Source organism: Somniosus microcephalus, chromosome 24, assembly GCF_052327205.1.
Source record: "Somniosus microcephalus isolate GS21.2 chromosome 24, FLI_Smic_1.0, whole genome shotgun sequence".
Lineage (NCBI taxonomy): Eukaryota > Metazoa > Chordata > Chondrichthyes > Squaliformes > Somniosidae > Somniosus > Somniosus microcephalus.
This window is the reverse complement of record NC_141010.1, coordinates 8,622,852-8,638,735: the sequence shown is the minus strand read 5'-3', so window position 1 is coordinate 8,638,735 and position 15,884 is coordinate 8,622,852. Positions and strand designations below refer to the sequence as shown.

The window sequence follows — 15,884 nt, the reverse complement described above, 5'->3', positions numbered from 1 at the left end:
AAAGGTAAATCGTGCTTGACTAATCTACTGGAATTTTTTGAGGATGTAACTGGTAGAATAGATAAGGGAGAACCAGTGGATGTGGTGTATTTGGACTTTCAGAAGGCTTTCGATAAGGGCCCGCATAAGAGATTAGCATGTAAAGTTAAAGCACATGGGATTGGGGGCAAGGTACTGACTTGGATAGAGAACTGGTTGGCAGACAGAAAGCAAAGAGTTGGAATAAACGGGTCTTTTTCAGAGTCCAATGCAGTGACTAGTGGGGCACCGCAGGGATCGGTGCTAGGACCCCAGCTATTCACAATATATATTAATGATCTAGACGAGGGAACTAGATGTAATATCTCCAAGTTTGCAGACGACACAAAGCTGGGTGGGCGTGTGTGCTGTGAGGAGGATGCCGAGAAGCTCCAGTATAATTTGGACAGGTTGGGTGATTGGGCAGAAGCAGTGTAATGTGGATAAATGCGAGGTTATCCACTTTGGTGGCAAAAACAGGAAGGCAGATCATCTGAACGGCAATAGATTGGGAGAAGGGGAAGTGCAACGAGACCTGGGTGTCCTTGTGCACCAGTCGCTGAAGGTAAGCATGCAGGTGCAGCAGGCGGTTAAGAAGGCAAATGGTATGTTGGCCTTCGTAGCAAGAGGGTTCGAGTACAGGAGCAAGGATGTCTTGCTGCAGTTGTACAGGGCCTTGGTGAGACCACACCTTGAGTATTATGTGCCGTTTTGGTCGCCTTATCTGAGGAAGGATGTTCTTGCCATGGAGGGAGTGCAGCGAAGATTCACCAGACTGATACCTGGGATGGCAGGAATGACGTATGAGGAGAGATTGGGTCGATTGGGCTTATACTCGCTGGAGTTTAGAAGAATGAGAGGGGATCTCACTGAAACTTATAAAATTCTAACAGGACTGGACAGACTAGATGCAGGAAGGATGTTCCCGATGGCGGGGGAGTCCAGAACCAGGGGTCAGTCTAAAGATAAGGGGTAAGCCATTTAGGACAGACATGAGGAGGAATTTCTTCACGCAGAGAGTGGTGAACCTGTGGAATTCTCTACCACAGAAGGCAGTTGAGGCTAATTCATTAAATATATTCAAGAAGGAGTTAGATATATTTCTTAAGGCTAAAGGGATCAAGGGATATGGGGAGAAAACAGGGACAGGGTACTGAATTTGGATGATCAGCCATGATCTCACTGAATGGCGGAGCAGGCTCGAGGGGCCGAATGGCCTACTCCTGCTCCTATCTTCTATGTTTCTATGCCATCTGTGCTGGGGCAGCACCTGCTGACTCACTCCCCGAGTGGTAAAATAGCTCGTCTCTGATTAGTGACAAGATTGGAGGGAGGATCAGGTGGAGAGGGTGAAGGAAGAGGAGGCGGAGAAGGTGGAGGAGGAGGAGCAGACAGTCGAAGAGGAGAGGAAGGAGGTGCGAGACAATAGGCAGTGACCAAAGTCTCTTTAGAGCAAGTTTGAAAACTCATTACCTGTGAAAGGTGGAGCTAAAGACACTGGAGTGAAGGCACTTTGTGTCCGTGTCAGCCTGGGCTTGCTGCAAAAGAAAATCAGAAACAGCAACATCAGACAAATGGGGGGGGAAAGCCCACAGAAACTCGCAGCGAGATTTATCAATACAGGAACACACACCCGCTATCGGTAAACCTTTCAAACGCCCCCAGACGCAGAGGGCAGCATCTCATTTCTGAGCAATCGCCTACACTTTTAAATATTCACACACTTGTCTCATTTCTTAGCTTGTGGGCGGATTTTGTATCACGCAGAATAAATAAAGGGTCTGTGACAGGATCAAATTCTCTGGGGCCCTAAAAGCAGGCTCGGAGTCTCCAGCGACTTGGTTGCACATTGTGCCTTCAGCACTTGGCCGATTCTTCACCCTCCCCTCATCCTCCCCATGGTGGGGGAGGGAGGAATTTGACCGCTTCCAGCACCGTGAATTCACTGGCAGTCTCGAGGTTTGCTCCAGCACACAGCCAGCCCTGCCACATTCAATCAGCGATGGAGCAGTCAGTCCCGCCACAGACACAATCCAGAGAGCGCCACGCTCACTCGCTCTGTACACAAGGAAGATTTTCCCGTTCCACAAATTGCACAGGACCAGATTCCAAAGAATATTTTCCCTGTTGGATGTGGGGCAAGTGAGGGTCTGCTGTGGCGTCAAAGCTCAAACAGCCAACAATGTAAGCGGTGGAATCGATCGATAAAAGGACCACTCCACCTCACTGGCTGCTCACTGACGGGTGACTCTCGTCTCTCGCCCTCCGAACAGCATAGTTCACAAACCCCGACGCACAGCGACTCAGTCACTGCTGGCTGCTGGGATTTGAATGTTTATTCAGAGGCCACAGCGGTAATTTAGGAGTGATGGAGATTGAATATAGGCACTGTTGGTGCTCGCACTAATTGGACAGACACCAATGGCAATCTGTCCAATTCAACAGCTCAGATCTAAATACAAACAAGGATAAAACTCCCCTGGAGGCATTTGCAGGGGTCACCACTCATGGAAAAACTTAAGCAAGAGGAACGCGCCCTGAACTGTATTTAGTGATACACTGCAGAATCTCCAGCAGTAGCTCCCCAGCACCCATCCATAACCCAGCAGCTCCCCAGCACCCATCCATAACCCAGCAGCTCCCCAGCACCCATCCATAACCCAGCAGCTCCCCAGCACCCATCTATAACCCAGCAGCTCCCAACACACATCCATTACCAGTAGTATTCAGTAACCACCTGCATGCAGCAGCTCCCAGTAATCATCAATATCCAGAAGTTTCGAATAACAATCCGTAACCCAGCACCCACTCATAACCGGCAGATTAACCAGTCGTTTATCTCATTGCTGTTTGTGGGGCCTTGCCGTGTGCAAATTAGCTACTGCCCATCCTTACACAACACTGACTGCGCTTCAGAAAGTAAATCATTGGCTGTGAGGCGCTTTGGGATTTCCCAAGGATGGGAAAGGAGCTCCATAAATACATGTTCTTTATTTCTGTGGCCCCAACTTCTTTCAGGATCTACAAGTTAGACCCCAGATGTTGATGATGGGGATTCACAGTGTTTTGACTGCAGCAGCACGAGTATTACATTCCTGCATCCCAGTATAAAAAGTGCCATTAATTTCATGGCCGCAAAATGGTCCCAGCACTCGCACCACAGACAGTTCTGTAACCACCAGTACTTCACCCTCTGGTTATAGAGGTCAGAGTATGTAGGAACATAGGGAAAGGAGGAGGCCATTCAGCCCATCGAGCCTGTTCTGCCATTCAGTGAGACCATGGCTGATCTGTATCTTGATTCCATCTACCCTCCTTGGTTCTGTAACCCGTAATACCACTGTTAGTCATAGAGTCATAGAGTTTTACAGCACAGAAAGAGGCCCTTCGGCCCATCGTGTCTGCGCCGCCCATCCCTCCCTGTCCAGTCTAATCCCATTTTCCAGCATTTGGTCCATAGCCTTGTATGCAATGGCATTTCAAGTGCTCATCCAAATGCTTCTTGAATGTTGTGAGGGTTCCTGCCTCTTCCACCCTTTCAGGCAGTGAGTTCCAGCTTCCAACCACCCTCTGGGTGAAAAAGTTCCTCCTCAAATCCCCCCTAAATCTCCTGCCCCTTACCCTGAATCTGTGCCCCCTTGTTATTGACCCCCCTACTAAGGGGAAAAGTTCCTCTTTGTCTACCCTATCTATGCCCCTCATCATTTTGTACACCTCAATCAGGTCCCCCCTCAGCCTTCTTTGCTCCAAGGAAAACAACCCCAGCCTGTCCAGTCTCTCTTCATAGCTGAGGCGCTCCATCCCAGGTAACATCCTGGTGAATCTCCTCTGCACCCTCTCCAAAGCAATCACATCCTTCCTATAGTGAGGCGACCAGAACTGCACACAGTACTCCAGCTGTGGCCTCACCAGCGTTTTGTACAGCTCCCTGTAATTATTTTTTTTGGGTGCGCGGCACCATTCAAATCTTCGCGCGGTTTCTCCTGTGCAAAAGCCAGTGAGCGGCCTGCGCGGGACCGGCAGACCGCACAGCTTAATGGGAATGTTGCTTAATGCCCCTTGCCCAACAAAAATCTTTTTGCTGTTGTAAAAATCTCAGTCTCAGTTTTGAAATTTTCAATTGACCCCCAGGCCTCAACAGGTTTTTGGGGGGGGAGAGAGTTCCAGATCTCCGCCACCCTTTGTGTGAAGAAGTGCTTCCTGACATCACCCCTGAACGGCCTGGCTCTAATTTTAAGGTTATGACCTCATGTTCTCGACTTCCCCTCACCAGAGGAAATAGTTTCTCTCTATCTATTCTATCAACTCCTTTGATCATCTGAACCTTTCCCAATGTTTGGATGAACAAAATCAAGTGTTCTGCTGGGTATTTGTCACAGTTCTAGTGAACATAACATGAGGATTGCATCCATCCAACAATCCTCCACTGAAATATTACCGATAATACTGAGATTTATTTTTACATTGACATTTTTAACGTCAGATGAGACTTTAAACCGAGGCCCCGTCTTCCCTCTCAGGTGGACGTAAAATATCCCACAGCACTATTTCGAATAAGAGCAGGGGAGTTCTTGGCGTCAGTGAATTGCTACTTCACCCACCTCGTCTTCTCCCGCCTCCTTTGCAAGCTTGGTGGCATCCTGCCCAACGGGTTCTGGCCATTTGCCTGGCCTTCCGAATATTAAAAGTACAGGCTATTGATGTACGGTGTGCTACCACACGTGCAACACATTAACTGGCAGAATTTGGATAAACAATCTGTTGAGTCAGGGGTGTACCTTAAACCTTTGAAGTCTGCAATCGAACCGATGCCAAAATAAAACACAGGAGGGTTTTTTTACATAAAATTTACAGCGTAGAAACAGGCTGTTTGACCCAACTGGTCTGTGCCGGTGTTTATGCTCCACACCAGCCTCCTCCCACCCCTCCCCATCTCACCCCATCAGCACAACCTTCTATTCCTTTCTCCCTCATGTACTTATCCAGCTTCCCCTTAAATGCATCTTTGCGATTCACCTCAACCACTCCCTGTGGTAGCGAGTTCCACATTCTCACCACTCTCTGGGTAAAGAAGTTTCTCCTGAATTCCCTATTGGATTTATTAGTGACTGTCTTATATTTATGGCCCCTAGTTTTGACACAAGTGGAAACATCTTCTCCACTTCTACCTTATCAAGGTTGATTATTTGAGTCAGTGTCAGCCCCGGCTCAGTGGGCAGCACTCTTGACTCGGAGTCAGAATGTTGTGGGTTCAAGTCCCGCTCCAGAGACTTAAGCACATAATCGAAACACATGGCACACACTCCCAGTGCAGTGCTGAGGGTGTGCTGCACTGTCGGAGGTGCCATCTTTCAGATGAGACTTTAAACCGAGGCCCCGTCTGCTCTCTCGGGTGGGCGTAAAAGATCCCATGGCCACTATTTTGAAGAAGAGCAGGGGAGTTCTCCCCGGTGTCCTGGCCAATATTTATCCTTCAACCAACATCACCAAAACAGATTATCCAGTCGTTCTCACATTGCATTTTGTGGGAGCTTGCTGTGCACAAATTGGCTGCCGCGTTTCCTACATTACAACAGTGACTACGCTTCAAAAGCACTTCATCATTGGTTGTAAAGTGCTTTGGGGTGTCCAGAGTTCATGAAAGGCGCTATAGAAATGCAAGTTCTTTCTTTCTTGGAATACAAATCAATTCACCCGTGTTCGTCAGGTCTCCGGATTCTGCAAATTCTACTTCAAATCATCAGTCACGAGAAGAAAAAAAATTGGGAAAATTGGAATAAAACACGGAAAGTTCTGGAAACAAACAGCAGGTATGTCGGCTGTCAGTTAATGGTTCAAGAGCAGATTGGCCGTCACCTGTGGTGAACAGTCTCCAGCTGAAACATTTTCCCAGATATGTGGAAGTATGATCAAGGAGAGAGGGAGCTAATAAAATGGCAGAGAACACTCAACGAGGAGAAATTATTTTACGGTTATCTGGTCATTATCACATTGCTGTTTGTGGGATCTTCCTGTGCGCAAATTGGCTGCCACGTTTCCCACATTACAAGGAGGGACGACACTTCAAAAAATACTTCTTTGGCTGTAAAGCACTTTGGGACGTCTGGAGCTGTATAAATGCAAGTCTTTATTACGCAGCGAGTTGTTATTATCTGGAAAGAGGGGTGGAAGCAGATTCAATAATAACTTTTAAAAGGGAACTGAAAATGAAATAAAATTGCAAGGGCTATGGGGAAGGAGCAGGGAGTGTGGGACTAATTGGAGAGCTCTTTCAAAGAGCCAGCACACGCACAATGGGTCGAATGACCTCCTTCTGCGCAGTATCATTCTGTGATTGTATGAAAACAGACAATAGATTTCCTTCTCACAGAAGCAGGTTTAATGCAGTGAACACTGGACAATGGGAATGCTGCAGTTTTCCCCTTGCGACTCTCCTCTTCCATCTCAACCCCCCTTCCCGAGTACATAGTCTCCAAGCCTTTGGGGGAAAAATTGGATTGGTTTGCACACCTCGTTCGTGCCCCCGGGGGGGCCGCAAATCCCCTAGCGACCGGGCGCGGCGCCGCTAACTCCTCCCGCGAAATTCAGTGGGAAGTTAACCAGCGGTAGCCGGTAACCGGTAGCGTCCCGCACCACCGGCGATGACATCATTGCCACGCACAGCGTCCCGGCCGCAAACTTCCCTTGCGCCCCCTGACCAATCGCCGGACGCTAAGTCCAACAGGGTCAGGGGGGAGTTATTGCGGCGGTGCTACTTAAAGGGCAGGTCTAGGGCGGCCATTTTTTTTCTTGGCTGCCTGCCAGCATCTGCCCCCTTCCGCTTTTTTACGCGGAGGGTCGGCCGCAATCGCTCAGCCCGGCACTCCTCGAGTGCTGGGCTGTTTTCCCGGCACCCCGCTCTCTGGTAATCCAGCAGGGCCCCGGTGAGCGCAGCGCTAGGCCCCTCCCCTTTAATAAGAGGAGGAGGCCTGTAATGACGCGGCGCTACAGGCCGCACGCGCGGCGCTGTTGCACGTAGCGCCATGAAATTCAGTAGTAGCGCCCCAAGCAGGAGGGGGGGGGGGGGGGGGGAGCGCTTTCCAGTGGCGTCCCACCTCCAACTTGGGGCGCTACTACTGAATTTATGGCGGCAGGGCGCTAACTTTTTCAGGGCTCTAAAATTGGCGCCACCCAATTTTTCCCCCTTGTGGTCCCATAGTCACCTTCCTCCGCAGAGCGAACAGACTGGAGTCCTGCTCCCAGACCTCGCCTAATCTCAGTCTGATGGTGGTCACTAGGCAAGTAATAGGGGCCCGTAGTGTCTCTCCCTCCTCTGTGGGAACAGGGCCCAACCTTCATTCCATCTTCTCCTCGCATCTTTATTGAGCTGAAATGAAGATTATTCACATTCAAGATATCTTCTACTCTAACTCATTTTACCCAGGACCTCAAAACTGTGTAGTTTCATTCATCATCAGTCTTCGCTTTCCTCATAGTCCACAGGTCCCTAAAGCCAAACCTTAGCAGCATTAACCAAAACTTCTTGATTTAACTCTTCTTCCCTCCTACTCTTTTCAATCTTGGTGAGGTCCTGTACTGTTGGCCTTGAGGTCTCATCTAGCACCCCCGCCTCTGAGTCAGAAGTTTGTGGGTTTATGGTCCCACTCCAGAGACTTGAGCACAAAAATCGAGGCCGACACTCCAGTGCAGTGCTGGGGTAGTGCTGCACTGGCGGAGGTGCCGCCTTTCGGATGAGACTTTAAACCAAGCTCTCTCAGGTGGGCGTAAAAGATCCTATGGCACTATTTCGAAGAAGGGCAGGGGATTTGTCCATGGTGCCAATATTTATCCTTCAGCCAACATCACTAAAAACAGATGATCTGGTCATTACCACATTGCTGGGGGACAGCGAACGCCGCCTGGGACAGGCGCGGAGGGGGGGGGGGGGGGACAGCGAACGCCGCCTGGGACAGGCGCGGGGGGAGAGACAGCGAACGCCGCCTGGGACAGGCGCGGAGGGGGGGGGGGGGGGACAGCGAACGCCGCCTGGGACAGGCGCGGGGGGAGAGACAGCGAACGCCGCCTGGGACAGGCGCGGAGGGGGGGGGGGGGGGGACAGCGAACGCCGCCTGGGACAGGCGCAGAGGGGGGGGGACAGCGAACGCCGCCTGGGACAGGCGCGGAGGGGGGGGGGGGGGACAGCGAACGCCGCCTGGGACAGGCGCGGGGGGAGAGACAGCGAACGCCGCCTGGGACAGGCGCGGAGGGGGGGGGGGGGGGGACAGCGAACGCCGCCTGGGACAGGCGCGGGGGGAGTCTGGGATAGGTGCAGGGGGACAGCGAACGCCGTCTGGGACAGGTGCAGGGGGGACAGTGAACTCCATCTGGGACAGGTGCAGGGGGGACAGTGAGCACTGTCTGGGACAGGCGCGGGGGGGACAGTGAGCACTGTCTACCAAATGACAGCGATATGCTCGACGCCTGCAAGGAAGATGAGCAGGTCGGAGAATCAGAATGTGCGCTACACAAGACAGTTAGTTTATCATCTCAGCTGAGCTGATCCTGTTGCAACCAGCAGTAACTATGTAGCACGCTCATACCCATCAGCTATCCTAGATCGAAGGCATTTACTGGTTTACTACCCAAAGCACCGCTATTAAAATGATGTTTATAAATAGCTCACCTAGAATAGCTCTGCCTGGTCCAGTGCCTGATGTGCTGTGATGTACAATCCCCCCCGACAGCAAGACACGTGCAGGCCGGATGATTCATGGTACCGATCGAGCAGGAAGCATTAGCTCAGCAAGGCTATAAATAATTTACAAACCAGGCAGTTGAGTGCCTGTGGCGGTGTCACATGTTCTGTACACTCAGGGGCATCTGTCCCATGACTGGGCCGCGGGGGCTATTTCGACAATACGCTGCCCTGTAACCGCACTTTCTGGGCACCTTTCTCCGCCTGGGCCACATTCCTCCACCAGGCTTCAGCAACTGCCGTTTATTACATAGGATATACGGCACAGAAACAGGCCATTCGGCCCAACCAGTCCATGCCGGCGTTTATGCTCCACTCGAGCCTCCTCTCATCGTTCCTCATCTAACTCTATCAGCATAACCCTCTATTCCCTTCTCCCTCATATGCTTGTCCAGCCTCCCCTTAAATGCATCGATACTATTCGCTTCAACCACTCCCTGTGGCAGCGAGTTCCACATTCTCACCACTCTCTGGGTAAAGAAATTTCTCCTGAATTCCCTATTGGATTTCTTGGTGACTATCTTATACTGATGGCCTCTAGTTATGCTCTTCCCCACAAGTGGAAACATTCTCTCTGAATCCACTCTATCAAAACCTTTCATAATTTTAAAGACCTCTATTAGATCACCACTCAGCCGTCTCTTTTTCAAGAGGAAAGAGACCCAGCCTGTTCATCCTTTCCAGACAGATCTAACCTTGCAATTCTGGTATCATCCTTGTAAAAAACAGAAAGATTTGTATAGCGCCTTTCACGACCTCAGCATGTCTCAAAACCCATCACGGCCAATGAAGTAGTTTTGAATGTAGGAAACATGGCAGCAGTAAAAGGTCCCACGGCCACTATTTCGAACAGCAGGGGGAGTTCTCCCCGGTGTCCTGGGGCCAATATTTATCCCTCAACCAACATCACTGAAGCACATTATCTGGTCATTATCACATTGCTCTTCGTGGGATCTTGCTGTGTGCAAATTGGCTGCTGCATATCCTACATTAAAAAGACAGACATACATTTATATAGCGCCTTTCACGATTTCAGGACGTCCCAAAGCGCTTTACAGCCAATGAAGTGCTTTTGAAGTGCAGTCACTGTTGTAATGTGGGAAACGTGGCAACCAATTTGCGCACAGCAAGCTCCCACAAACAGCAATGTGATAATGACCAGATCATCTGTTTCATTTTTTTTTTTTTTTTTTTTTTTTTAAAAAGTGATGTTGTTTGAGAGATAAATATTGGCCAGGACACCGGGGAGAACTCCCTGCTCTTCTTCGAAATAGTGCCCTGGGATCTTTTATGTCCACGAGAGAGCAGACGGGGCCTCGGTTTAACATCTCATCCAAAAGACGGATGATTGCAACAGTGACTGCACTCCAAAATGTACTTCATTGCCTGTAAAGAGCTTTGGGACGTCCTGAGGTTGTGAAAGGCACTATATAATTGAAAATTTTTGGTTTTTATCTCCTAATAATGCAGCTTTAACTCATTGCTGCATTGGCCTTTCAGCCCCGAGGTGGTGCTCAAATCCTGGGGCGTGGCTCAATCCCACAAAGAATGTGAGAAGGACACTTGCCCATCCCAACTACCCTCGCCAACAATTTTCCCACAACAATGTTGAGGACTCTCCAACTTACTTAACCATCCGAAGTTGCTGAATGAAAGACAAAAACCCTTTGAAAACTTTCCCTGACCCACGAAGGCAATGGAAAAAAAAAAAAAAAATCAGAAGAGTAACCGACATTGTTCAGCTCGGATCAGATGATATTCTCACAGAGCCAGCAACGCACGAAGGAATTTCCTGTACAGTATTTGTCCATCAATGTCCAGACTTGTTCTGAGATCCATCAATCTTGATCACAATCAGTGATCTGTCTAGCTCCATTTTAAAGGTATTACGAGACAGTGGATTATTGATACTGATGTCAGTCTATTCCACATATCCACGCACTCCTAATCTCGCCTCTCTGGCTCTCTGATCACCACTTCTGCCCCTTGCTTTTAAAAGCCTGCACAAAACCTACTTTTGTCCCCTAACCGTTCTCCTTGCTCCTTCTTGGTGTCTGTTCCCTTTGTGAAGTACTGTTGGACATTTTCCTATTTAAGTTGTCACTGTAGTCTTCATTGCAGTCTAACTCTTATTCAAAGATTGGCCATGGGCAGTGGGGGACGGCCCAGATCTCATTCAGTGGCCCGAGCTCAGTCATTGCGCAAAGGACCACTGTTGCCTTCTTGGCATTGGCATGTAGTCACTCTCAATAGGTGGGAAGCCTAGAACCCACTTGAAGTCAATGTCTTCCTCAAGAGGATTACTGGTACAGAGGAACTTTTTCAGCATCAGAGAGATTACATAGAATTCACAGCACAGAAATAGACCATTCGCTCCTACTGGTACACATTAGCCTCCTCCCACCCTACTTCATCTCATGCTATCAGCATATCCTGCTATTGCTTTCTCCCTCATGTACTTATCTAGTTTCCCCTTAAAAGGTATAAGAACATAAGAAGTAGGAGCAGGAGTAGGCCATACGGCCCCTCGGGCCTGCTCCGCCAATCAATAGGATCATGGCTGATCCGAATCTAGACTCACGTCCACTTCCCTGCCCTCTCCCCGTAACCCCTAATTCCCTTATCTGCTAGGAAACTGTCTATCTCCATTTTAAATTTATTTAATGTTGCAGCTTCCACAGCTCTCTGGGGTAGCAAATTCCATAGATTTACTACCCTCTGAGTGAAGAAGTTTCTCCTCATCTCAGTTTTGAAAGGGCAGCCCCTTATTCTTAGATTATGCCCCCTAGTTGTAGTCTCACCCATCAGTGGAAACATCCTCACCGCATCCACCCGATCAAGCCCCCTCACAATCTTATATGTTTCGATAAGATCGCCTCACATTCTTCTGAACTCCAATGAGTAGAGTCCCAACCTACTCAACCTTTCCTCATACGTCAACCCCCTCATCTCCGGAATCAACCGAGTGAACCTTCTCTGAACCACCTCGGGAGCAAGTATATCTTTTCTTAAATATGGAAACCAAAACTGCACGCAGTATTCCAGGTGTGGCCTCACCAATACCCTGTATAACTGCAACAAGACTTCCGTTTTTATACTCCATCCCCCTCGCAATAAAAGCCAAGATTCCATTGGCCTTCCTGATCACCTGCTGCACCTGCATACTAACCTTCTGTGTTTCATGCACCAGGACCCCCAGATCCCTTTGTACTGTAGCACTTTGCAGTTTCTCTCCATTTAGATAATAACTTGCTCTTTGATTTTTTCTGCCAAAGTGCATAACCTCACACTTTCCAATATTATATTGCATCTGCCAAATCTCTGCCCACTCACTTAGCCTGTCTATGTCCTTTTGCAGGTTTTTTATGTCCTTCTCACTCACTGCTTTCCCTCCCATCTTTGTATCTATACTACCCGCCTCAACTGCTCCCTGTGGTAGAAAGTTCAACATTCTCGTCGCTCTCTGGGTAAGGACGTTTCTCCTGAATTCCTTATTGGATTTATTAGTGACGATCTTATATTTATGACCACCCAGTTTTGGGCTCTCCCACAAATTGATTCCAACTAGAAATCCTCCAATTGAAAAGCTGGCATCTAAGGACAGGTTCATACCAAGCCGGACTTGGACACCTCAACACAATACACCAACACATGCAGAAGCATCCTCGCCATTCTGGGAATGTCTTTTTGAAGAAAGTCTTCCATTTCTATAGCACCTTTCACGACCACCGGACGTCCCAAAGCGCTTTACAGCCAACGAAGTACTTTTTGAAGTGCAGTCACTGCTGTAATGCAGAAAACGCGGCAGCCAATTTGCGCACAGCAAGCTCCCACAAACAGCAATGTGATAATGACCCCAGATAATCTGTTTTAGTGATGTCGATTGAGGGGTAAATATTGGCCAGGACACTGGAGAGAATTCGCCTGCTCTTCTTCGAAATAGTGGCCATGGGATCTTTTACATCCACCCGAGAGAGCAGACAGGGCCTAGGTTTAACATCTCATCTGAAAGATGGCACCTCCGACAGTACAGCGCTCTCTCAGCACTGCACTGGGAACGTCAGCCCAGCTTTATGTGCTCAAGTCGCTGGAGTGGGACTTGAACCCTCAACCTCCTGACTCAGAGGAGCGAGTGCTACCCACTGAGCCACAGCTGACACTGTTGAAGGCCAAACACTCAGAACATCACACAATATTCTACACGTAGCTGACCAACAATCTTTATACAAGGTTAAAATAATGGATTTGGATTCTAGTTAAATGATCTCAAGACTTGATCTGCCTTGTCCGAGTCTCACATTGACTAGATATTGCTCATGAAAGGTCACTAATTACACCTAAATCCTATTGCTTTTTCCATCTTTGGCAATGGACATCCATCCAAGGATTATCCCCAGCACACTGAGGCAGTTCCTGCAGCCTAACTTCCAGTCCAGCGCAGAGCATAATCATGTGCATAACCAACAAGTTTGTGAATCTTCTCAAACATGGTGAGGCCATGTAACAGTCAACCTGCAGAGAAAGATGGAACTTAAATTTATACAGGCACCTCATCATCGCTCAACAGCAACCCAAAGTGCTTCACGTACAATGGGGGTAATTGTAACCTAACTCACTGGGCAGGAGACCCACGGGATCGGGTGGAACCCTGGTTTTACACCCTGCCCCATATTAGTCTACTGGCTTCAGTGGAGAGTAAAATAAGACAAGTGTAAAACCAGCGTCGCCCCTGAGCGCTTCAGTTTCACAACCGTGGGTTAAAATTGCAGCCAACGAGTTACTTTGAAGTGCGCTTACTATTGTTACATAGGCAAACACGGCAACCATTTTGCACACAACATAGAAAAATAGGAGCAGGAGTCGGCCATTCGGCCCTTCGAGCCTGCTCCGCCATTCAATATGATCATGGCTGATCCTCTATCTCAATACCATATTCCCGCTCTCTCCCCATACCCCTTGATGCCTTTTGTGTCTAGAAATCTATCTATCTCTCTCCTTAAATATATTCAGTGACTTGACCTCCACAGCCTTCTGTGGTAGAGAATTCCACAGGTTCACCACCCTCTGAGTGAAGAAATTTCTCCTCATCTCAGTCCTAAATGTCCTATCCCGTATCCCGAGACTGTGACCCCTCGTTCTAGACCCCCAAGCTAGGGGAAACATCCTCCCTGCATCCAGTCTGTCTAGCCCTGTCAGAATTTTATACGTTTCAATGAGATCCCCTTTCATTCTTCTAAACTCTCGTGAATACAGGCCTAGTTGACTCAATTTCTCCTCATAAGACAGTCCTGCCATCCCAGGAATCAGTCTGGTGAACCTTCGCTGCACTCCCTCTATGGCAAGTATATCCTTCTTCAGGTAAGGAGACCAAAACTGCACCCAGTACTCCAGGTGTGGTCTCACCAAGGCCCTGTATAACTGTAGTAAGACAGCCTTGCTCCTGTACTCAAATCCTCTTGCAATGAAGGCCAACATACCATTTGCCTTCCTAACTGCTTGCTGCACCTGCATGTTTGCTGGTGTACAAGGACACCCAGGTCCCTTTGTACATCAACATTTCCCAATCTATCACCAATTAAGTAATACTCTGCCTTTGTTTTTCCTACCGAAGTGGATAACTTCACATTTATCCACGTTATACTGCATCTGCCATGTATTTGCCCACTCACTCAACTTGTCTAAATCACCTTGAAGCCTGTTTGCATACTCCTCACAACTCACAATCCCACCTAGTTTCGTGTCATCAGCAAACTTGGAAATATTACATTTGGTTCCCTCATCCAAATCATTGATATATATTGTGAATAGCTGGGGCCCAAGCACTGATCCCTGCGGTACCCCACTAGTCACCACCTGCCACCCCAAAAAAGATCCATTTATTCCTACTCTGTTTCCTGTCTGTTAATCAATTTTCAATCCATGCCAGTATATTACCCCCAATCCCATGTGCTTTAATTTTGCACACTAACCTCTTAGGTGGGACATTATCAAAGACCTTCTGAAAATCCAAATACACCACATCCACTGGTTCTCCCTTATCTATTCTACCAGTTACATCCTCAAAAAGCTCCAGTAGGTTTGTCAAACACGATTTCCCTTTTATAAATCCATGCTGACTTTGTCTAATCCCACATATGGCATACAGCCTTAGAGGCGGTGCAACGAAGGTTCACTAGATTGATCCCTGGGATGAGGGGGTTGTTGTCCCACGAGGAGAGATTGAGCCGATACTCTCTGGAGTTTAGAAGAATGAGAGGTGATCCCATTGAAACATATAAGATTCTGAGGGGGATTGACAGGGTAGATGCTGAGAGGTTGTTTCCCCTGGCTGGTGTGTCTAGAACCAGGGGGCATAGTCTCGGGATAAGGGGTCGGCCATTTAAGACCGAGATGAGGAGAAATTTCTTCACTCAGAGGGTTGTGAATCTTTGGAATTCTCTGCCCCAGAGGGCTGTGGAGGCTCAGTCGCTGAGTATATTCAAGGCTGAGATCGGTAGATTTTTGGGCACTAAGGGAACCGAGGGATATGTGGATTGGGCGAGAAATTAAAGCACATGGGATTGGGGGTAATATACTGGCATGGATTGAAAATTGATTAACAGACAGGAAACAGAGTAGGAATAAATGAGGTCGAAGATCAGCCATGATCTTATTAAATGGCGGAGCAGGCTCGAGGGGCCGTGTGGCGGAGCAGGCTCGAGGGGCCGTGTGGCGGAGCAGGCTCCTGCTCCTAATTCTGATGTTCTGAGATGCCCAGTCAATCTGTTCCTGGTGATATTCGTTGAAGAAGAAACGTTGGCCAGGACACCAGAACTCCCTGCCGCTCTTCCAATAGTGCCATGGGATCTTTAACAGCCACCTGATACATCGGGGTCTCGGTTTAACGTCTCGACCAAAGAGCGCAGGACAGTGGCATCAGAAAAATCCGACATTTCAGTGCGTCCAAACCCACCGTCAAATCTGGAAGCACCTACGCTATTCAACGTTTTAGGCGAAAGCCGTGGCTCAGTGGGAAGCACTGTCCCGCCGAGTCAGAAGATCATGGGATCAAGCCCCACTCCACAGACTTCTTCACCCAATCTAGGCTGACACTTCAATGCAGTACTGAGGGACTGATGCACTGTCAGAGGAG

General features: G+C 48.7%; 1 protein-coding gene across 1 annotated transcript in view; it reads right to left on the bottom strand.

Annotated features, from left to right (window-relative positions):
- Positions 1-15,884, bottom strand: part of socs7 (suppressor of cytokine signaling 7) — a 114,553-nt gene that overhangs the window by 62,136 nt on the left and 36,533 nt on the right. The window contains exon 2 of the mRNA XM_085966191.1: positions 1,492-1,556. Coding sequence (XP_085822317.1) covers positions 1,492-1,556 — 65 coding nt within the window. The remainder of the gene's footprint in view (positions 1-1,491; positions 1,557-15,884) is intronic.